Here is a 24,024-nt window from a genome sequence, read left to right as displayed (position 1 = left end):
TTGATAACTGACTAACTGCCAAGAACACTCCTACCTAATCGTACAACAGCTTGCAGGCTGTTCATTCCAGATGGCGGATGTTGTCGACTTTTGACGAGTATGAACGAGTTTTTTTTGTTTTGTTTTCTCTCTCGTTTTGTTCAGTTTGAACTTAACTTGAAACTTGTCAGGTTTTTAGCCAATTATTTTTTGTTATGAATACCGTAAATAATTCTATTAACCGTGTTAAATTGGTTGAGTAGAGTGTTTGTTCAAAATAAAATCTAATATCCAAATATTCATTGTCTTTTGTAAACAGTAATACGGATTTTTAACAAACTCGGGTTATACAAAACGGTTTTGATTATCGATAAGGCATTGTAGCATGTTGTCGAATGTCTCGCTAGTTCGCCTGTCATGGTTCAATGGGAACTGAAACCTCCTCTCCCGTTCGTAAGTCTCTATAGTCTTTGAGGGAAATGTGGTACATATTTATTTCTATTTCTATAATTGTAGAGTTTGGTGACAATACATTTGACTTGTTCTAGTACTTGGAATGCCACTGCTTTACCTGCACATGAAGAGTATCCATCAACACCATTATGGTAGCTACAGTGCTAATATTAAAAATAATATTAATAAGAAATCATTAAATTTAATATTAAAAATATTACAATAAAGAAAACATTACTTTCTTGTAACAGGCATTATTTATGTGATTAGGTTACAATTTCTGTTCCATCAAATTTATAAACAACCACAGCTTCAGCATTGATCATCAATGAAGCTGTATTTGTTGCATTTCTCAAAGCTAGTTTAACAGCTTTCGTTTGATCAACAATTCCCATTTCGTATACATCAACTAAATCATGACTGTTCACATCGAAGCCAATTTTATGCGGTAATGACCGTAATTTGTGCAATATTAACGCTGGATTATCGTGACTATTTTTTAGGATTTTATTGAACGGTGCTGCTAGTGAATTGGTTAGTATTTTGATGCCAAGTTTATGATCGTCTGTCATTGAGTCAATTTGGTTTATAGCATCCTGGCATCTGATCAGCGCCATACCACCGCCGGGTACTAAACCCTCTTCCATGGCCACCTTAGTGCTTTCAATCGCTGAATATATTAATTCTTTTTTCTTCTTCGCTTTTTCTTGATCATTACCATCGATCGAAATAATGGCTATGTTTGATTCCATTCTACTTAGCCTATCTTTTAAACGTATCCTTGTATCGACATCCCTACAGGATTCTAGTTCCTTATTTATTTCCTCAATTTGGTCTAAAACGAGTTTACTATTTCCATGCAAGCAAGTCATTTCAGTTTTAGTTAGAATAATTTCTGGTACTACTCCAAAATAGGATTCATCAATTTGATGACGTTTTTTACCACAACTTATATCACCATAAACTTTACCACCAAAAGAGTACGCCAAATCTAACAATATATCTTTATCAAAATCTTTATCACTCGGCATTTTTACTGTAACACACTTTATCCCAATTACAGCTTCATTGTTTAAGGCAAATGTTATTGTAACATTTGGTGAGAAGTCTTCAGCCATAATCACCAATGGTTTATGTTTAGCTACAGCTAGCTCTAAAACTGGTACTAATGTTTTGAAATTTTCAATTTTCTGAGTGCATATCAATAATAGAGCATTTACTAATTTCAATTTACCGTCTTTATCAGCTGGAAAATTACAATTGAACACCCCACTTTGGAAGATGATGCCCCTGCTCAGATGAGTCGTATCGTACGCCACGTCACTTTCTTTAACAGTAATTACACCATCTTTACCGACAAGTGTAATTGCTTCGCCAATAACTTCACCAAGTTTTTCATCACCTTCAGCGAATATTGTCGCAACTTTGGCTATATCATCGCTGGTTACAATTTTCTTTGAAATACTATCTAAATATTTACAACCAACTTCAGCACCATCTAAAATACCTTTTCGTATTTGCACTGGATTTGATCCTTTAATTATGAACTTATAGCCTTGTCTAGCTATTTCCATGGCTAGTATTGTGGCCATTTTTGTACAATTATTTACTTGTTTTTGGGTAGCATCGGCTAATTTTTTTAAAATTTGTGCTCCAACATTTTCATATTGATCGGTTAAAGCTATACTATTCGCTAGCAATGAACCATCTTTAGTAATTTTTGGTATCATACCATCAACGATGACGCTACCAGCTTTAGGACCGATTGTCACTGATACAACGTTTGCTACTGTTTCTGCACCTTTCAAAAGTAAAGTTTTACCTTCATTGCCAAATTTTATTTCTTTTGCGTAGTTTCTAATTCCGGTTTGTTTAATTAATTCTTTATAAAATTTTGATGGGAAAATTGCTCTCATTTTGTCATCTATTTATTTATTTATTTATTATTAAGTTAAAATAAATCACATTGAACGTTTTTTACTAATTTTTATTTAAAACTATATTTTTTTAAAAATAAATACATAATGTATTGTTTACATGGTTACAAAAAAATAAAATAAATATTATAAATTCATTGATTTTCTAAATTGATTTAAATGAATTTACAATTTTGGGTGTACTAGGAGATTTGGGAGCTGGCGATAACCGCGTTCGAAACTCATAATTTCTGGACATAATTTTATTTTTTCTATTTTTTTTTTTTTTATTTATTCAAAGGCATCTCATCATTTCCAGACAATGGATTTGACAGTCCTGGATCATTTTACGGCCGCTTCTTCTCATTTAGGTTTAATTTTAATATTTTTACGGATATTTGAATTTAATCTTCTATTATTCTGACGGAAAAGCATCTTCAGAGAGAGGTACATCTAGTTTGGGTAGATAAATTTGATTTCTACTCATCATAAAGCTTCTGCCTCCAAATTATGTTTTTTTTTCTCTTTATCAGCTACAAATTAAAATCAATTAAACAGGGTGATCCATTTAAAGCGCACCAATCGCTAAAAACTTTTTAGGAAAGCGGAATTTCGAAAAAACCCACAAAGTAAACTATATGTTTTTTTTTTTGTCTAGCTTACAAATTTTCCACCCCCGATGCTGTATCTTTATTTTTGACGGAGTTACGGCCAAAAACCCAATTGGGATTTCATAAGGACCACTGGTTTTGGCAATGACTGTGAAAACTACATAAAAAACTGTGGAAAATGACGTTAACCCTGCTTCGATACCCCTAATATTAGTCGAGATATTTAAGATCAAAGTTACAATTTTAACAACTCATGAACGGTTTTCAATATTAATTTTCCACCAGAAATACACGTTTTGGGAGGTTCTCTGACTACAAAAATGTTATTTGTGACGCAAAGAACAAAAATAATAATAATTGGAGATTTTAAAATATGAAGTGTAATGTAATGGTTGTGGGTGAATCAGGATAAATTTTGTTTTATCATCAAATAAAAGCAACCATCACATCATTTTAATGTACTCCGTATGCAAGACTTCTTGACCTATGATTACGGTAAGAATATCTTGCCAGGGTGTTGGTCTAATGATTTTAAAATCTTCAATTATTATTATTTTTGTTCTTTGCGTCCCTAATAACATTTTTTGCAGTCAGAGGACCTCCCAAAACGTGTATTTCTGGAGGAAAATTAATATCGAAAACCGTTCACGAATAGTTAAAATTGTAACTTTGATCTTAAATATCTCGACTAATATTAGGGATATCGAAACGGGGTTAACGTCATTTTCCACAGTTTCTTATTTAGTTTTCACAATCATTGTCAAAACCAGTGATCCTTATGGAACCCCTTTCGGGTTTTTAGCCGTAACTCCACCAAAAATGAAGATCCAGCATCGGGGGTGGAAAATTTGAAAACTAAACAAAAAAAAACATACAGTTTACTTCGAGGGTTTTTTCGAAATTCCGATTTACTAAAACGTTATTAACGATTGGTGCGTTTTAAATGGATCACCCCGTATAATTACCCATTAAACCAGTTTAGAAAATTAAAGTTATCTAGTAAACACCGTCTGATAAATAAATATAGATCCTACAAAAATAAAAATCAAATGCCAATCAAAGCTTGGACCAGAATAAAATTAAAATTCAAAAACAAAAAAATCCTGTAACAGAATCTGCTTTAATAATTAAGAAAAATCTATTTTATAATCACTAACATTTTGTTTTTGTTTTGCAGTTCTCAGCAATATCTAAAGAAGATAAAGTTGAGGAATGAGAAAAATCAGTTAACACATTGGTGGACTTCTAACAGTGAATTCCTGGCCGATTAGAGCACCTACTAAAACAAATTCTCTCGAAATATTTCTAAAAAGTTCATTTTATTTTGGGTGGCAACTATTTCTTTTTTTCCCCCCCTATTTGAATACTCTTTCATAAATTTTTTTGTATTTTTTGCGCATCAACAGGACATTAGCGCCTATTATTATTATTATTATTATATCTAATTACTGGTTTTGGTAATTCTGTTTCTAGAACTATTTTTAATCAACATAAGTTTAAAGTATGATTCTCCATCAACGGAGATTCTTGTTTCAAAACCAGTGCCACTAGCTTACATATAGTTCAAGTGGAATATTTCAAATCATTGTACTTTTTGGCTAGTAGAGATTCCAAGATATAAAGGTTACAGCTGAGTTCGGTTCAGTTAGAATTAAACATCAAATTGTAAAAAACTGATAATTGGTGGATTAGGATATTGAAAATAATCTATGACAGACTACCTAAAGTATGTTACCATAAATTAAAAATCATGAATAATAACACTTGAAATAATAAATGAAGTACAACTAGAGTACCATCATTTAAACTAATTTTTAATAGAAATTGATTTCGAATGGCTTAAACATAAATAAGATCAAACATTATACATAAAAAATAAAAACAATCTATTAATACAATATAAAAAATTATTATATCAATTAGAGACAGAACGTATCAACATGTCCACATACAATGTAATTCAATGCGCCTATCATTATATTTTAATAAATTTATTTTTCAAAATTAATACAGATGAACTATTTCCAAAAAAATCTAATAAAAAATGTTGTACGTTTATTTTTTGAATACCCATTTTATAAAATTTAAAAACAAATTATTTTGAGGTAAGTACTACGTGTTGTACATGGCCACGCGTGCTGTGGCACGTTCTCTAGCAAAGCAGCAGCAGATAGATATGGCTATGCATTTACAATTGATTGAATATTCAGCATTAAACCAGAATGTAAGATAAGGAATATAAGAAATTTCCTCCGGGTATCCTGAACTTTAACTTCAAGTACAGGTAGACCAACAGTGTAGTATCTTGCTCCAGCGTTAAAATAGAATAATAGAATATAAACCTAATAAAGATTCATTCCTTTTTCCATTCATTCTGAACTTCTGCATCCAAAAGAGCCGATCAAGAGTGTAGTACCTAGCCTCGACCTTTAAATAGAATGCAATATGAAAAAAAATAAGGAATTTACTGAAATGTAAATAAAGCTTTTCTATTTATTACAACAAATCTGAAGCTCTGCATCCAAAACTACCCGCCCAAGAGAGTATTATCTTTCTGTAGCTTTAAAATGGAACGTTTGATAAAAGATATTAAAAAACTATAGTGTTAATGAAGATGTTCTATTTTCCGTTCTTAAGGAACATCCGCATCCATAAGAAGCCGATCAAGAACGAACTATGGAGCCACGCCTTTAACACAGTATGTATAATAAAGAAATGAAGGAATTTGGTGTCATAGTGATAATTCTCTATTTGTACGGTTCTTTCTGAATTCCTGCTACCATTACTTTACTATTCTCGTAATATTATTACTATTCGAGTTTACTTTCTATTCTCGTCCTTAACATGGAATGATGATGAAATGAAGGAATTTCGTGTAATAGAAGAGTGATTCTCTATTTTTTCCATTCCTTCTGCACTTCTACTCCCGAAGTAAAGCGACCAGTTGTGTAGTATATAGCCTCGTCGTTAAAATAGAATATAAGATGACAAAATAATAAATTTACTGAAATTAAAGTGAAGATTTACTATTTTTTCCATTCTTCTGAAAATCTACTTCCAAAACAAGGCGACCAACAGTGTACAATCCAGCTTCGTCATTAAAATAGAATGTAAAGTGATGAAAATAAAGAAATTCCTGTAATGTAAGTGAAGATTTTCTATTTCTTGCATTCATTCTTCACTTCTATTTCCTAAACGAGGCGACCAACAGTGTACAATCCAGCTTCGTCATTAAAATAGAATGTAAAGTGATGAAAATAAAGAAATTCCTGTAATGTAAGTGAAGATTTTCTATTTCTTGCATTCATTCTTCACTTCTGCTTTCAAAACAAGGCGACTAACAGTGTACAATCAAGCCTCGGCTTGAAAATAGAATGTAAGGTGATGAAAATAAGGAAATTTATTTAATGCAAGAGAAGATTTTCTATTTTACCGTTCATTCTTCACTTCTGTTCCCAAAACTAGGCGACTAACAATGTACAATCTAGCCTCGTCTAGAAAATAGAATGTAAGGTAAAGAAAATAAGAAAATTCCTGTAATGTAAGTGAAAAATTTTTAGTTTTTGCATTCATTCTTCACTTCTATTTTCAGAACGAGGCGACCAACAGTGTACAATCTTGCCTCGTCCTGAAAATAGAAAGAAGGTGATGAAAATAAGGAAATTCCTGCAATCTAAGTGAAGATTTTCTATTTTTCCATTCATTATTCACTTCTGTTTTCAAAACGAGGAGACCAACCGTGTGCAATCCAGCCTCGTCTTGAAAATAGAATGTAAGGTGATGAAAATAAGGAAATTCCTCAAATGTAAGTGGGATCTATTATTTTTCTATTTATTCTTATTTTCTTTTTCCAAAACCAGGCGACCAAGAACGTACAATGCAGCCTCGACCTAAACAAAGAGTTTAAAATGAAGAAAATAAGGAAATTCCTGTAACCTAAGAGAACATTTTCTATTTGTTCCATTCATTCTTCACTTCTGTTTTCAAAACGAGGCGACCAACAGTGTGCAATCTAGCCTCGTCTTGAAAATGGAATTTAAAGTAATGAAAATAAGGAAAATCCTGTAATCTAAGTGAAGATTTTCTATTTTTCCATTTATTTTTCAAATCTGTTTCCAAAACAAGGCGACCAACAGTGTACAATCCAGCTTCGTCAATAAAATAGAATGTAAAGTGATGAAAATAAAGAAATTCCTGTAATGTAAGTGAAGATTTTCTATTTCTTGCATTCATTCTTCACTTCTATTTCCTAAACGAGGCGACCAACAGTGTACAATCCAGCTTCGTCATTACAATAGAATGTAAGGTGATGAAAATAGGGAAATTTATTTAATGCAAGTGAAGATTTTCTATTTTTCCGTTCATTCTTCACTTCTGTTCCCAAAACTAGGCGACTAACAATGTACAATCTAGCCTCGTCTTGAAAATAGAATGTAAGGTGATGAAAATAAGGAAATTCCTGCAATCTAAGTGAAGATTTTCTATTTTTCCATTCATTCTTCACTTCTTTTTTTCAAAAACAGCCGGCCAACAGTGTACAAGTAGCCACGTCTCGAAAATAGAATGTCAGGTGAAGAAGATAAGGAAATTCCTGTAATGTAAGTGAAGATTTTCTTCTTTTCCATTTATTTTTCAAATTTATTTCCAAAACCAGGCGATGAACAGTGTTCAATCTTGCCTCGTCTTGAAAATAGAATGTAAGATTATGAAAATAAGGATATTCCTTAAATGTAAGTGGGATCTAGTATTTTTCTATTTATTCTTATTTTCCTTTTACAAAACCAGGCGACCAAGAACGTGCAATGCAGCCTCGTCCTAAACAAAGAGTTTAAGATGAAGAAAATAAAGAAATTCCTGTTATGTAAGTGGAGATTTTCTATTTTTCCATTTATTTTTCAAATCTGTTTCCAAAACGAGTCGAACAACAGTGTACAATCTTGCCTCGTCAGTAAAATAGATTGTAGGATGATGAAAATAAGGAAATTCCTGTAATGTTAGTAAAGAATTTCCATTTTTTCCAGCCTTTCTTCACTTCTGTTCTCAAAACAAGGCGACCAACATTGTACAATCTAGCCTCGTCTTGAAAATATAATGTAAGATTATGAAAATAAGGAAATTCCTGCTATCTAAGTAAAGATTTTCTATTTTTCCGTTCATTCTTCACTTCGGTTTCCAAAACTAGGCGACCAACAGTGTACAATCTTGCTTCGTCTTGAGAATAGAAGATAAGGTGATGAAAATTAGGAAATTCCCGCAATCTAAGTGAAGATTTTCTATTTCTTCCATTCATTCTTCACTTCTGTTTTCAAAACGAGGAGACCAACCGTGTGCAATCCAGCCTCGTCTTGAAAATAGAAAGTAAGGTGATGAAAATAAGGAAATTCCTCAAATGTAAGTGGGATCTATTATTTTTCTATTTATTCTTATTTTCTTTTTCCAAAACCAGGCGACCAAGAACGTACAATGCAGCCTCGACCTAAACAAAGAGTTTAAAATGAAGAAAATAAGGAAATTCCTGTAACGTAAGTGAAGATTTTCTATTTATTCCATTCATTCTTCACTTCTGTTTTCAAAACGAGGCGACCAACAGTGTGCAATCTAGCCTCGTCTTGAAAATAGAATTAAAAGTAATGAAAATGAGGAAAATCCTGTAATCTAAGTGAAGATTTTCTATTTATTCCATTCATTCTTCACTTCTGTTTTCAAAACGAGGAGACCAACCGTGTGCAATCCAGCCTCGTCTTGAAAATAGAATGTAAGGTGATGAAAATAAGGAAATTCCTCAAATGTAAGTGGGATCTATTATTTTTCTATTTATTCTTATTTTCTTTTTCCAAAACCAGGCGACCAAGAACGTACAATGCAGCCTCGACCTAAACAAAGAGTTTAAAATGAAGAAAATAAGGAAATTCCTGTAACCTAAGAGAACATTTTCTATTTATTCCATTCATTCTTCACTTCTGTTTCCAAAACAAGGCGACCAACAGTGTACAATCCAGCTTCGTCAATAAAATAGAATGTAAAGTGATGAAAATAAAGAAATTCCTGTAATGTAAGTGAAGATTTTCTATTTCACGCATTCATTCTTCACTTCTATTTCCTAAACGAGGCGACCAACAGTGTACAATCCAGCTTCGTCATTACAATAGAATGTAAGGTGATGAAAATAGGGAAATTTATTTAATGCAAGTGAAGATTTTCTATTTTTCCGTTCATTCTTCACTTCTGTTCCCAAAACTAGGCGACCAACAGTGTGCAATCTAGCCTCGTCTTGAAAATAGAATGTAAGATTATGAAAATAAGGATATTCCTTAAATGTAAGTGGGATCTAGTATTTTTCTATTTATTCTTATTTTCTTTTTCCAAAACCAGGCGACCAAGAACGTGCAATGCAGCCTCGTCCTAAACAAAGAGTTTAAGATGAAGAAAATAAAGAAATTCCTGTTATGTAAGTGGAGATTTTCTATTTTTCCATTTATTTTTCAAATCTGTTTCCAAAACGAGTCGAACAACAGTGTACAATCTTGCCTCGTCAGTAAAATAGATTGTAAGATGATGAAAATAAGGAAAATCCTGTAATGTTAGTAAAGAATTTCCATTTTTTCCAGCCTTTCTTCACTTCTGTTCTCAAAACAAGGCGACCAACATTGTACAATCTAGCCTCGTCTTGAAAATATAATGTAAGATTATGAAAATAAGGAAATTCCTGCTATCTAAGTAAAGATTTTCTATTTTTCCGTTCATTCTTCACTTCGGTTTCCAAAACTAGGCGACCAACAGTGTACAATCTAGCATCGTCTAGAAAATAGAATGGAAGGTGATGAAAATAAGGAAATTCCTGCAATCTAAGTGAAGATTTTCTATTTTTCCATTCATTCTTCACTTCTTTTTCCAATACTAGGCGACCAACAGTGTACAATCTAGCTTCGTCTTGAGAATAGAAGGTATGGTGATGAAAATAAGGAAATTCCTCAAATGTAAGTGGGATCTATTATTTTTCTATTTATTCTTATTTTCTTTTTCCAAAATTAGGCGACCAAGAACGTACAATGCAGCCTCGTCCTAAACAAAGAGTTTAAAATGAAGAAAATAAGGAAATTCCTGTAACGTAAGTGAAGATTTTCTATTTTTTCCATTAATTCTTCACATCTGTTTACAAAACGAGGCGACCAACAGTGTGCAATCTAGCCTCGTCTTGAAAATATAATGTAAGATTATGAAAATAAGGAAATTCCTGCAATCTAAGTGTAGATTTTCTATTTTTCCGTTCATTCTTCACTTCGGTTTCCAAAACTAGGCGACCAACAGTGTACAATCTAGCATCGTCTAGAAAATAGAATGGAAGGTGATGAAAATAAGGAAATTCCTGTAGTATAAGTGAAAAATTTTTAGTTTTTGCATTCATTCTTCACTTCTATTTCATAACGAGACGACCAACCATGTGCAATCTAGCCTCGTCTTTAAAATTCATTATAAGATGATGAAAATAAGGAAATTCCTGCAATCTAAGTGAAGATTTTCTATTTTTCCATTCATTCTTCACTTCTGTTTCCAAAACTAGGCGACCAACAGTGTACAATCTTGCTTCGTCTTGAGAATAGAAAGTAAGGTGATGAAAATTAGGAAATTCCTGCAATCTAAGTGAAGATTTTCTATTTTTCCATTCATTCTTCACTTCTGTTTCCAAAACTAGGCGACCAACAGTGTACAATCTTGCTTCGTCTTGAGAATAGAAAGTAAGGTGATGAAAATTAGGAAATTCCTGCAATCTAAGTGAAGATTTTCTAGTTTTTCCATTCATTCGTCACTTCTGTTTTCAAAAAGAGGTGACTAACAGTGTACAATCTGGCCTCGTCTTGAAAATAGAATGTAAGGTGATGAAGATAAGGAAATTCCAGTAACGTAAGTGAAGATTTTCTATTTATTCCATTCATTCTTCACTTCTGTTTTCAAAACGAGGAGACCAACCGTGTGCAATCTAGCCTCGTTTTGAAAATAGAATGTGAGGTGATGAAAATGAGGAAATTCCTCAAATGTAAGTGGTATCTATTATTTTTCTATTTATTCTTATTTTCTTTTTCCAAAACCAGGTGACCAAGAACGTACAATGCAGCCTCGTCCTGAACAAAGAGTTTAAAATGAAGAAAATAAGGAAATTCCTGTAACGTAATTGAAGATTTTTTATTTCTTCCATTCATTCTTCACTTCTGTTTTCAAAACGAAGCGACCAACAGTGTACAATCCAGCTTCGTCATTACAATAGAATGTAAGGTGATGAAAATAGGGAAATTTATTTAATGCAAGTGAAGATTTTCTATTTTTCCGTTCATTCTTCACTTCTGTTCCCAAAACTAGGCGACCAACAGTGTGCAATCTAGCCTCGTCTTGAAAATAGAATGTAAGATTATGAAAATAAGGATATTCCTTAAATGTAAGTGGGATCTAGTATTTTTCTATTTATTCTTATTTTCTTTTTCCAAAACCAGGCGACCAAGAACGTGCAATGCAGCCTCGTCCTAAACAAAGAGTTTAAGATGAAGAAAATAAAGAAATTCCTGTTATGTAAGTGGAGATTTTCTATTTTTCCATTTATTTTTCAAATCTGTTTCCAAAACGAGTCGAACAACAGTGTACAATCTTGCCTCGTCAGTAAAATAGATTGTAAGATGATGAAAATAAGGAAAATCCTGTAATGTTAGTAAAGAATTTCCATTTTTTCCAGCCTTTCTTCACTTCTGTTCTCAAAACAAGGCGACCAACATTGTACAATCTAGCCTCGTCTTGAAAATATAATGTAAGATTATGAAAATAAGGAAATTCCTGCTATCTAAGTAAAGATTTTCTATTTTTCCGTTCATTCTTCACTTCGGTTTCCAAAACTAGGCGACCAACAGTGTACAATCTAGCATCGTCTAGAAAATAGAATGGAAGGTGATGAAAATAAGGAAATTCCTGCAATCTAAGTGAAGATTTTCTATTTTTCCATTCATTCTTCACTTCTTTTTCCAATACTAGGCGACCAACAGTGTACAATCTAGCTTCGTCTTGAGAATAGAAGGTATGGTGATGAAAATAAGGAAATTCCTCAAATGTAAGTGGGATCTATTATTTTTCTATTTATTCTTATTTTCTTTTTCCAAAACAAGGCGACCAACATTGTACAATCCAGCCTCGTCTTGAAAATATAATGTAAGATTATGAAAATAAGGAAATTCCTGCAATCTAAGTGAAGATTTTCTATTTTTCCGTTCATTCTTCACTTCTGTTTCCAAAACTAGGCGACCAACAGTGTACAATCTAGCATCGTCTAGAAAATAGAATGGAAGGTGATGAAAATAAGGAAATTCCTGTAGTATAAGTGAAAACTTTCTAGTTTTTGCATTCATTCTTCACTTCTATTTCATAACGAGACGACCAACCATGTGCAATCTAGCCTCGTCTTGGAAATAGAATGTAAGGTGATGAAAATAAGGAAATTCCTACAATCTAAGTGAAGATTTTCTATTTTTCCATTCATTCTTCACTTCTGTTTCCAAAACTAGGCGACCAACAGTGTACAATCTAGCTTCGTCTTTAAAATAGATTGTAAGATGATGAGATTAAGGTATTTCTTGTTATGTAATTGAAGATTTAATATTTTTCCATTCATCTGAAAATCTACTTTTTACTTGACCAAGTACGTTCTATGTATCCTCGTACTTAAAATTTAATTTAAGATTAAGGAAATAAGGAATTTCTTGAAATGTATGTGAAGATTTAGTATTTTTCCATTCTTTCTGAACTTCTGCTTCGAAAACCAGGCCACCAAGAATGTATCTTGTAGCCTCGTCCTTATAATAGAATGTAAGATGAGAAAAATAAGGAATTTTACTGATTTGTAAGTGTAGATTTAGAATTTTTCCATTCTTTCTGAACTTCTGCTTCGAAAACCAGGCCACCAAGAATGTATCTTGTAGCCTCGTCCTTATAATAGAATGTAAGATGAGAAAAATAAGGAATTTTACTGATTTGTAAGTGTAGATTTAGTATTTTTCCATTCTTTCTGAACTTCTGCTTCGAAAACCAGGCCACCAAGAATGTATCTTGTAGCCTCGACCTTATAATAGAATGTAAGATGAGAAAAATAAGGAATTTTACTGATTTGTAAGTGTAGATTTAGAATTTTTCCATTCTTTCTGAACTTCTGCTTCGTAAACCAGGCCACCAAGAATGTATCTTGTAGCCTCGTCCTTATAATAGAATGTAAGATGAGAAAAATAAGGAATTTTACTGAATTGTAAGTGTAGATTTAGAATTTTTCCATTCTTTCTAAACTTTATTTTCGAAAACAAGACGACCAAGAACGTACTTTGTAGCCTCTTCCTTAATATAGAATGTAAGATGAAGAAAATGAGGAATTTCCTGTAATATTAGTGGAGATTTTCTATTGTTTCGATAATTTCTGTTTTCACAATGTGGCGCACAACTGTTGTTACTTGCCTCGTTATTATAATAGAATTTAAGTTGAAGAAAATAATGATTTTCCCGTAACGTAAGTGAAGATTTTTTATTATTTTTATTCTTAAAGAAGTTCTGCATCCAAAACGAACCGTCCAAGAGTGTATTATTTTGCCGTTGCTTTAAAATGGAACATATGATAAAGAAAATAAGTAAATTCTAGTTTTGTTAATGAAGATTTTCTTTTTTTTCTATTCTTAAGGAACTTCCGTTTCCAAACCGAGCCGACTAAGAGGGTGGTATCTACCCTTGTCCTTAAAATTGAATGCCAATGAAGAAAAGAAGGAATTTTCTGAAACGTAAGTGAAGATTTTTTAATTTTTCCATTCTTTCTGAAGTTTTGTTTGCTAAATATGTGACCAAGAGTTAAGTCTCTAATTTCGCCCTCAAAATAGAGTGTGATATTTAGAAAGAAAGGAATTATTGTAAAATTAGCATCATTAGTTTTTTGTTTTTTTTTTCTTTCTGTAGTTTTTACTTTTAATGTTGGGATAATTTGGTTAGCTTTTTTTTCGGAACCTTAAATTCAATTCTTGTAGACGAATTGTGTTTTTTGTTCTACATTGGCCTTGAAATTAGAAAGTTTTATCTTTGTATATTTTTGATGTTTCTTTTACTTTTTTGATAAAAGTTTATGGTTTTACCATTTTATTGTTTTTGTTATAAATTTAAATTAAAAAAAAGTGAAGTTGGAGTCTATAAATTGTTAGGCACAAAGTGTAACAGTATAGGAGGTTTATCAGTGTTAGAAATATTTTTTTGTTAAGTCTCGAATAATTTTGCTGTGTCACTGGAAATGATGCTTGATGATGATCTAAAGATATTTTTGAATGAGATAGCTGATTGGAGAAAAGTAAGTTCATCTCAATTTCGGTGTATGAAAAAAGTCCATGTTCATGACAAAATTATATTTTTTTTTTCAGTCTTATACTCGAAAATGGAATGAAATTAAAGAATTAACAGCGGTTATAGGAATGCTAAAAAATGAACTTAGGATTTCTCAAGAGAACGAGAAAAGAATTCAATCTCTCTTAAATAGCAAACAAGAACATATAATTCATTTAGAAAAAATATTGTCTAGATTTTCCGAGGAACGAGGTAGGACGTTAAATTTAATTTTAAATTTATTTTAAAGTAATGTTAAAATTCAGCAATGCTGTGTGTTTCCATTACATTGCATGACTAACTGTGAATTGAATTGTGACTGTGATTAACGTACTAACTTCATTCGTTTAAGGTAGCGCCAGAAATTGGAAAACGGAGATAGGCTCTATTTCTGATAGAATCTCTCTGCTCTTTTATTACCCTAAGAATATTTTGTTTACTAATTACTTCTTGTTTTATTCTTTCTGAGAGCATAATACATTACGCCTGTTCGGGTTTCCCAGTTGTTCAAATATTTATTATCCTCTCTTTGTTGCACTTCTAATATCTGTTTAGTTTTAATGCCTTTAACTATTTCTTACTGATGATAATGTTGAGTTCTTATGCTATCCTAATATTTGGTTCTCACCAACAGCCAGCGTTAAAAAAATAGCTCACAGTGCAAAGTTCAATGGTCCTAATTGAGCTTAAAGCCGCTTGCAGGCTTTCCTTCGCACTCTCGCAATAGTAGAATGGTGGCTCTTTCTCATTAAAAACTTGCAATGACCACTACAAACCAGATCTAGCAGAATTCTTGGTTAAAGTCCAGTAGGGGCTTTTGATGCATTTGTACTGTTGTCAAATTTTCTATTCGAATTCAATATTAGACTCCTATTAGAAATCTATTTTCTGTTAATATTATTTAACTGCTTAGTAATTATATTTTTTCAGAGAAGAATATGAAACTAAATCAAGAAAATGTGAAGTTAAAAGAAGAAGTTGAAAGAAACGTAAAAGTAATGACCTTTATCTTAAATAATAATAATAAAAATCTCATTTAGTATTAAATAATAAAGAAAAGTTATAATTCTCTCCATGTTTAAATTTGGTGCTCATTACTGAGATTTGGTGTCACCAAAAAGTAGCTGAAACTAGTTATTAGAATTATGTTTTTGTGATGCCTAAGTTTGGGCCGATCTGGGGAAAGAACTTGGGCGGCTATTGAGCATCCCGCTCAGCTCAGCCTTGAGCAATCTCTGACCGACTTAACGGCTATTTGGAAAATAATTTCTTGAAATTAACGGCCCTTGAAACTTTTGAACTGGAGAGATAGTTACTAATGGCCAGCATGCCTCAAGCAAATTCTACAAGTCTTTGCTGTACAAGGGATATGTCTTACTTATACAAGAACTCGCCGGCAAGTGGCCTGCACTGTGCATTATGTTAGATGGGTAGGGATAGGGAGTGACTTTTACGATCTGTCTGATTATACATGCAAAGAGGCTATACCAGAACTTTGCTAGCCACCTTAAGACCAAGAATTTAATATATAAAAAAAGACTGGTGGGGAAAATGATAGATCTTATAAAAAAGCAGCTGATCTTCTACTAGACCTTGATGGGGTCATCCCAAAAACTGCATTTAGCTTCGCTACCTGAGAACAGATCCATATGTGATGGTCAGAAATAATTTCTAATTATTTAGAAATTTAATCTTATTTGTTTTCAGAAATATAATGAAGAACAAGAGAAGTGGGATCGTATAAAACGGGATTTAATGGAAAATTATGAAAATGAATTAAAATCAACTAAGGAAGCAGCTAAAGAAGAAGGTTGGAAAAATTGTTTAATCGTAGAATTGTACATGCATTTTCTTCCCCCCTCTACTCAGTTGCAAAAAAAAACCTCGCTTTTTAGTCGTTGATTTTGTCCGCCTTAGTCACATGTTGGTATCCCTGACTAGTTTCGGATTATCAAATCCTTTACATCAAACTGATTAATCTGTTCTAATGATGGATAAAAATCCGAAACTGGTCTGGGGTACATTTAACATACGTCCAGTAAACGACGGACAAATCTAATTTTGTTTAGTAATCTTATGAAAGTTTTTTATTTCCATTTCTACCGTAAATAACAAAGAATCATTTAAAAAATAAAACGATGTAAAGAAAATTCTAATTTATTTCCAAGTTAGAATTTTAAAATGATCAGAAGAAGGATCGATATCACTTAAGAACACAAAGAAAAAATTCAGAAATGGAAAGGATAAATAAAGAACATCTTGTAAAAACTAAAATGACATAAAAAATAAAATACTAATTTAAAAAATTGAGAAAACCATTTTTGAAACGTTTGTATTTTGTGTATGCTTGATATTATTTTGAATTCCCAGTATTTCTTATACATTTCTCTTTTTTTTTTAGTATTCTACCTCAGAACAGACATTGCTAAATTGAACGAAACAAATGCAAGTACTATAGAATGCTTAAAAAATGAACTTCAAAAGAAGGAAGAAGATTGTAAGCATACTATTTCACAAACAATATCAACTGTAAGTCACTAAATGATTAATTTTTTTTACTTTTAACTGTGAGTCTGAGACCTGCTAAGTATTTTCTTAAAAGTAAAAACATTGTAAATTATTTTTTTACACATGTTTCACCATGAATAAAACTTTTTCGTACTTCTTCCGTCTCTTTTCCTTATCAAAATGAAACAAAACGCTTACTTTCCAAAAATATTTTTTCTAGAAAAAGTTTTCAAACCAAAAGTACCGGTTTACTTTTGCAGAATGAGTATCTCTAGTTCCAGGGAGCGCTGCATTCATTTTCCAGATTTTTTTTTTTTAAACTCCAAATCTACTTTTATATACGATATTTTGGTGCCAGGTAGTTCAAACTATACAACTCATCTGTTGCTTTCAATATCGCTCTAATTTTATCCGCACTAAGCTTATTATTTACATCAGACTGACTGTATCTGATGGTCCAGCGGTTTATGTATGGTATGGAACACCATATTTAGAGGCCAATTTTGCAAACGCACTATACTCAACCTTTTTTTCATATTCTAAGACCTGAAGCATCTGACGTTTTAGTGCATCCTAGTCTAGAGAATTAAGTATAACACCATTTTTCTCCGCAAGTTGAGTCCAAGTCCTAAACCAACCTATTGTAGCCTTACTCATCGCTCATGAAACTTTTATTTGTTATTTTTTCTGTAAAGGGTTTTAAATATATACTGAAAGTATAATCCTATGCGTGCAATCGTAGAGTATATAAGTAAATTGGCCGTGTACCCGTTCCCAAATGAAGCATATAATTGAGAGTATGTTTTGGAAAACCGATTAATCTTTTAATGGCATAACAAAATAGGATTTCAACTTCCTTGAATTCTTGATTGCCACATATTTGCGCACCATAACTCAGTATGGATTTCGGGACAGCTTCAAAAATCCATCACACCAAACTTTCCTTCACAAATTATACCTTACTCCATGTCCCAGAAGAATCTTTTATTGAGATCCACAAAATGAGAGTGCTTAATGTAGACCTTAGATTACTTATGTAATTCCACTATCCTTCCTCTTGTTTTTCATAAACATCTTTTGGAAAAGAATTTAACTTCCACATAAAAAGATTCTTTTAAAGATATTAAAAGAATCGTGGACATTTAAATTCATTAAAGTCAACCTGTTAAATTATATTTAAAAAAAAACAACAACAATGAAACCAGTATGCGAATTCAATCACCTATAACAAAAACATGTCATTGAATTTATTTTCTTGTCTGCAACAGATCATTTTGTACGAATCGACTAGTAATCTTGTTATAAACATGGTGTGATCATCTCTTAGCACCATGGAAAGTCTTTTAACGCTGTAAGAAAAACTTTAACTGCAGCCACTCGCTAAAACTATTAACATTTCAGGCTCTTTGTACTGAAGCAATTTTGTGAAATTTGCTCCCACGATGCCTGAAGAAGTGGATGTTCCCCACAGAGAAAACAATCTCTAAAATTTTTTGTTTAAAACTAAGGGTGTAACCCACAAAAAAAAAAAAAAATAATAATAAAGGTGAAACCTATGTCTGAAATCTTCCATCTTACTATTTGCTTATTGCAGTAGCTGAACATAAAAATATGGACAATTAAAAATTGTGGAACTCTTAGAATTATTAAGAACCAGTTTCATCTATTTATTTATAGCTCGTATTATTATTATTAAAGTTTTTTATTATCTTTACCATTTTGTTTGTTTTTGTTTTTGACATTAATTATGTAACTGTGTAGTATGAAGAAAAACTGAGTAAAATGAATGGAGATTTGGCCAGTGCTCAAACAGAAATAAAGTTACTAAGAGAAAGATGCGCAGCAAATATGAATCTTTTTAATAATGTGAGTTTTTTAAAATAATTTTTTTTGATATTGTTTTTTGTATGAAGCGCTCAAAATCTTTTAAAAACCATTTTTGTATAGATGGAAATCGGAAAATTTGTCGTGGAACCACATGAAGACCGTAATATTTTAAGTAAACCAAGATTTGAGCCATTACCTATAGTAACCAGACATTCTCAAATTGTAAGAGATCGTTCTTATTCACCGATCAAAACACATTCAAGTGCACAGCAAGAACAGCAAGTGAATAATAAAACAAAACTTACCACTGTCAAAAAAAGAAAACTATATAATCATAATGATGTGTTGTTATAGTTTTTATTTCTTTATAATTTTATATTTTATTATAAAGATACATTTTCTATATAAACATAACTAAATTATTAATACTGATCTTAGATTTATCACTTTGAAAACTTTTCTTATTTTCTGAATTTTATGAAATAACAATTGGTATTATGAAGATCTTTTTGCAAAAGTATTATATTTACTCTAATTGGAAGTAATAAAAACTACTCAGTATTGTGAGAGTAAACTTGTCTAAATGTGGTCAAATGTGCTCATCATTGGAAAAGATGTTGTGTTTTCTAACAATTAAGTATTTTTGTCCTTTTGCCGAAAACTATTATATCTTCATTGCACCCTAATTCTTATATCGATGAAATTGATCAAGGCTTTACGTATTGAACCATCAGATTTTTATTTTAGAGATTGTTCGGTTGGTGAAAATAATGAACTCTGTTTTGCCAACTCATCGTATCTTTCAATTCCAGCGAATATATTATGGGTTGGAATTCATTTAAAACAATAATAATAATAAAATACAAATCACTTCTTCTAAAACTATTCTCAGCGTTTCCACTTCTGTTTTTACGTTCTAGGTTTTACATTTATTTTTTTCGTTCAGATGTTTGACTAGGCTTCAGCCGCATTCTGGAGTCATTTGCTTATATTACGGTTCTACATATAAGCAATCATTTAAACAAACTAATTGCTAAATAGTCGCAATGGTTTGATTTAAATTGCTTAAAGCGGAATGAAACAGATCGCACGTTTGGAAGAACATTTTTTATTTTAGGGTGCTACTTACTCTTCACCTGATTAATAGACTTTTTTGTCAAGCTCTGGTTATTATATTAAGGAACATTGACTACGATTCTTTATTCATAACATATTTTGAACCGTTTTTACTACAATTTTAATGAAATGTAATTTAATTTCAGAAAATAAAATAAACACCGCAAGTTAAGTAATGCCTGTTCTTTCTAGCGGGCCCCACCCCAACCAGCTACCATCACGTCTCATTGTTTGATGATTGAAAGTCCTGGAAAAGGTTTAAAGGAAAAAATAAACCTTTTTTTTCTGGCAACATTCGTGTATAGTTAGTTTTTAGGAAGTATTGATCCATTCTGTGCAATCTAATCATAGTTCTAAGAGCTACGAGTTTTGGGAACAAGGAACAGAAAGGTCTTCAGGATGTTTTGAAGGAGTAGCTTTAGTTTATTCTGTCGATTAGTTGGAAAATATAATTTTTGTATTTAGATTGTTCAAAGCCAAGCAAAAGTTTGCGATGTCAAGGAAGAATTGGAATGAGCGTTCATTGTACGTATGTACCTTTACTAGCCTTTAAATTAAATTATTTCCTAACGGTAGAGATATGAAAGTAATTTACTTTCATTATATTTTAATTAATTTACAGTAAAAAGCAATTTTTGCTAACTTCTTTTGAGGAAACCCTCGATATGAGGTTAATTTAATATCGATATGAATATGTAGAAGGTTATAATGGTTAAAGGCGGTAACAGTATTTGGTTTAGATTAAGTAATTTTAGCTACTTGTTGCTGTGTTATAGTGAATTCTATTGAAAATCAAATTCAATATGGAACAAAGTGCATTTAGAATACTGGTGAATGGAGCACTTTTGCCTCAATTTCAGGGTAAAACTGTTACTATTTATGGTGAAGTAAAAAGTGTAAGTAACGACTTTAAAACATTTTTATTGAAGTGGAAACTGTCAAATCTTTTTAGTAATTTAATTTCTATAAATGAATCTACCGACGGTACTTTGACTTAACTGTATCAATTAAGTTTATATTGCTTCTTAATTTAATAAATCAATTTATAAAGTTAGATTTAGTAATTGAGCAAAATCGGGTGATTTCCATCCCAGAAGTAAAGTTATTTAGGTTGTAATAGCTAGAACAGTTTTAGATTTTTTCGTGAAATGAGTTATCTTTGAATATTATCGTTTCTTTTATTCTTGGTTGAAATTATCGCGCTTAAAAGAAGGTATTAACTCCATTCCCTTGCCGAAAGCCCAGCATAGAACACTGCTGTCGCATTATATGCCCATAATAGGTGACAGCTCTCCCGATAATTCAAGTTTATAGAAGATTTACTGATGGTATTTTCTGTACTTATTGTAGACTTGGAAAGTGTCAAGACTTACATTGACTAAAATCGAGTTTAAATTTTTAATTTATTTATTGAATTTAATTGAAAGCATTTCTTAGCTACAGTGGCATGATTCTCTGTCAGTACAAGGCTATCCTTGTTCAATTAGAGAAGCAACCTAGGAATCATGCTTTATCTTTATTTAAAGAGGTAAATTCGATTTTCGGTAGCTTGTTTTATGGTCAAGTTAAAATTATTCCTTTTTGTAGAAGACTTGCACTGATCTTTCAGTATCTACTCTCGTAGATACAACCTGCTAATGTTCTCTTACTTTATTTTTATTTATTTTTTAAAATGAGTTTATATTTTCCAGACAAACCCAAAAGGTGATTCATTCGAAATAAAATCAACAGATAATCAGGTGATTACTATTTCAATGAGGAGCCCACTCACAGTTCCAGTTACCGGCCTTGTTGAAGTGCATGGTATTGTAAAAGATAGAAGTACCTTAATATGTGATTATTACATGGAATTTCCAAAAGAGATAGCAGAAACTTATGGTAAATTTTGATGTATTTATTTATTCAAGTTATTAGTTTTAAAAAAGTCTTAAAAGTTGGCATTTTTATGTTTTATATTTTCAGAAGCAGATTTAACAAATGAAGTTGTAAAATTAATACATTCCGTTCCAAATATATGGGCAAATTCTTTATAATTGTACTTTTTAGAAATTTTATTTTTACAAAGAATTTTGTCATTCATTTATCTTATATTAAGTGCTAATTGTGTCCTAAATTTTTACTTGACATTTAATTATAGTGCTTGCTTTAGATTAGTTCAACCGATTGATTATCTTCATTCCTTAACATCTTCTTTAGTTATATATCACTATAATTTTTGTACGTAAAATACATTATTGAAGCGAATGTGATATATCAAATTTTACCTTACCTTCATTATTAATGATTTAATTACTAACTTTTTAATAGTTTCAATAGGACAGTACTTTAACATGGAGAAAGTACAGCAGAAGTTGTAAGGCCCTATTTAATAAGAAAGTGGCAGCAGAGTTATAAGGCCCTATGTAGATAGCTGTTAACATTGTGACTCGTTACAGCAATCATAACAGGTCACGGCTGAAAATATGTGTGTATTTAGGAATTCCTTAAAGAGGAAAATTATTGTTTTTTTCTTAAACAGGTCGGAACCTGAAGAAATATCTAGTATTTTCCTGATAAGCCTTGCTTTTATCCTAACTCACTAGAAAAGTGTAAAATTATGATTTTTTTTATTCCACTTTTCCATTTATTTTACATTGATCTGTAAAACACTTTGAAATAATGAATATTCTAGGATCGCTGTAACAGCAGTAGTTCCAGTGTGGAAATTTAATGTCGTAATCCTATTTAAAATTTTACTATTTAATCATCTTGATCTTACATTAATTCAACTTCATCCAAGGACTTTTGTTGGATCTTTATCTTATTCTCAGATACCTTAGAATCCACAATGCAGTAATGCCCTACAATAAATACGTCTGTATTATGCAGTAAACCTTTGTTCCTAAAAAGTGGAATGTCTACTATTAAATTAAGAGATCGTTTCTCTTCATATTTGCAGTTATTCGTTTCATAATCTGTTAGATTTCTTTATCTTTTTCATGTAAATAAAAATAGCCTTTATTAATTCCATAAACAAATAAATTTTTCGTGAAATTTCATTGTTAATAAATAATGAATAATAATATTAAAATAGAGAAAAAAAAAATTTACAATTCACATTGTTAAATTAATAATAAATGCTTATAAAACAAATTTATAAATGATAAATGCTTGATTTTGGAATGAGGCCCATTTCTGGACAAAGGCCTCTCTTAATGTCACCCATTATTCTCTATGCTTTGATTTTCTACTAAAGTTAATGCCCGCTATTCCATATCTCCTTCTTCTTTTTTTCCTGACGAAAGGGCACCATTCCACGCAGGTTCGTGTCCACCTTTCATCTTCAAATCCTCTCAGATGACCAGCCACTAATTCCATTTCATTTTTTAGCTTACATCACCACATCTTGAGACAAATCTTCCTTCTAATCACCTTAGCTCGGACTCCTAGGAGGATATAAGGATGCTCCTCTCCATAGCACGTTGTGTACAACGTAAACACCATGTCTGAGCGCCATACAGGAGACGATCCTCTGCAAGCAAATAAAACTCTAGATCCCCATCAATAATTTCGCGGTCTAATCAATAACAGTCCACTGGTTTATGATGCACTGTGAGGAGTTGATACCTACAACTAGGTAGGATACCATCAATCTGCAGGGGGTTTAGCTGCGTTTAGGCAGTTTGTCAAAATCATCCCTGAAAATTTGTATAACATCTGTAAAACCATTTTTTGTCTCTCCTTGATAGCAATTAGGATAAAGATATATGTATTCTTTTATTCTCTATTAATATCTTTTATTTTCTCTTACTTAATAAGAAAGGTGTTTAAATCATGCAAAAATTAAAGATTAGCATGGCTGAGGAATATTAGATTTGTTGACAACCTTGTACTCCACATCTTCAACTTCTTATAAAAATATAAGTTTTTAGTGATTTACTTATGGAAATTTTAGTTACGTTACTTGTAAATAGTGAAATATCAATACATCTTATGGAGATTTATTAAGAATTTTCCTCGTTTGTTGTACCAATATTATTGTCCCATAATGATTAAAGTACTTACATAAGATTGGTTAGTTCTATTAAACATAGCTTGTCAAGAGAGTGGGATTTATAAGTATATTATTTTGATATTTGCTCTAATTAAATCAAAGAATAAATCAGAAATTGAAGTCCTTATATTTAAATTAAAGAAATTGGGCAACCTTATTAGAAATTCTATACTATATCTTACCTTAAAATTAGGAATAG

At 31.5% G+C, this 24,024-nt stretch overlaps 3 protein-coding genes and 2 long non-coding RNA genes across 7 annotated transcripts; 4 read left to right on the top strand and 1 right to left on the bottom strand.

Moving 5' to 3' along the window:
* Window positions 1–165: 165 nt before the first annotated feature.
* Window positions 166–4,967, top strand: LOC141447392 (uncharacterized). The gene is made up of 3 exons (XR_012454288.1): window positions 166–432; window positions 528–584; window positions 4,137–4,967. It is a non-coding gene; the product is annotated as an uncharacterized lncRNA (long non-coding RNA).
* LOC141447377 (heat shock protein 60A-like) lies at window positions 671–2,442 on the bottom strand. Its single transcript, XM_074114869.1, has one exon. It carries the CDS (start codon window positions 2,346–2,348, stop codon window positions 699–701), a length of 1,650 nt encoding a protein of 549 aa, XP_073970970.1. The 5' UTR covers window positions 2,349–2,442; the 3' UTR covers window positions 671–698.
* A 2,485-nt stretch (window positions 4,968–7,452) lies between the features above and the next one.
* LOC141446606 (uncharacterized) lies at window positions 7,453–8,482 on the top strand. The gene is made up of 3 exons (XR_012453796.1): window positions 7,453–7,557; window positions 7,745–7,820; window positions 8,406–8,482. It is a non-coding gene; the product is annotated as an uncharacterized lncRNA (long non-coding RNA).
* A 3,020-nt stretch (window positions 8,483–11,502) lies between these two features.
* On the top strand, window positions 11,503–20,688 carry LOC141447369 (uncharacterized). 3 transcript variants are annotated; one of them, XM_074114835.1, is made up of 8 exons: window positions 11,503–11,521; window positions 13,659–13,755; window positions 14,380–14,554; window positions 15,272–15,336; window positions 16,049–16,151; window positions 16,743–16,870; window positions 18,611–18,715; window positions 18,797–20,688. In XM_074114835.1, exons 3-8 carry the CDS (start codon window positions 14,431–14,433, stop codon window positions 19,028–19,030), a joined length of 759 nt encoding a protein of 252 aa, XP_073970936.1. In that variant the 5' UTR covers window positions 11,503–11,521; window positions 13,659–13,755; window positions 14,380–14,430; the 3' UTR covers window positions 19,031–20,688. The 3 variants fall into 3 exon arrangements, with proteins under 3 accessions (XP_073970936.1, XP_073970935.1, XP_073970934.1); XM_074114834.1 differs by lacking the exon at window positions 11,503–11,521 and having other exon boundaries at window positions 13,588–13,755; XM_074114833.1 differs by lacking the exons at window positions 11,503–11,521; window positions 13,659–13,755 and adding an exon at window positions 13,956–14,309.
* Window positions 20,547–22,854, top strand: LOC141447370 (replication protein A 14 kDa subunit-like). Its single transcript, XM_074114836.1, has 3 exons — window positions 20,547–20,688; window positions 21,484–21,670; window positions 21,755–22,854. Exons 1-3 carry the CDS (start codon window positions 20,596–20,598, stop codon window positions 21,823–21,825), a joined length of 351 nt encoding a protein of 116 aa, XP_073970937.1. The 5' UTR covers window positions 20,547–20,595; the 3' UTR covers window positions 21,826–22,854.
* The last annotated feature ends 1,170 nt before the right edge of the window (window positions 22,855–24,024 follow it).

Source organism: Rhodnius prolixus, unplaced genomic scaffold, assembly GCF_049639745.1.
Source record: "Rhodnius prolixus isolate KJV_2025 unplaced genomic scaffold, Rpr scaffold_7, whole genome shotgun sequence".
NCBI classification, from domain to species: domain Eukaryota; kingdom Metazoa; phylum Arthropoda; class Insecta; order Hemiptera; family Reduviidae; genus Rhodnius; species Rhodnius prolixus.
Note: the sequence above shows the minus strand (reverse complement) of the source record. Positions and strands in the feature narration are given on the sequence as shown.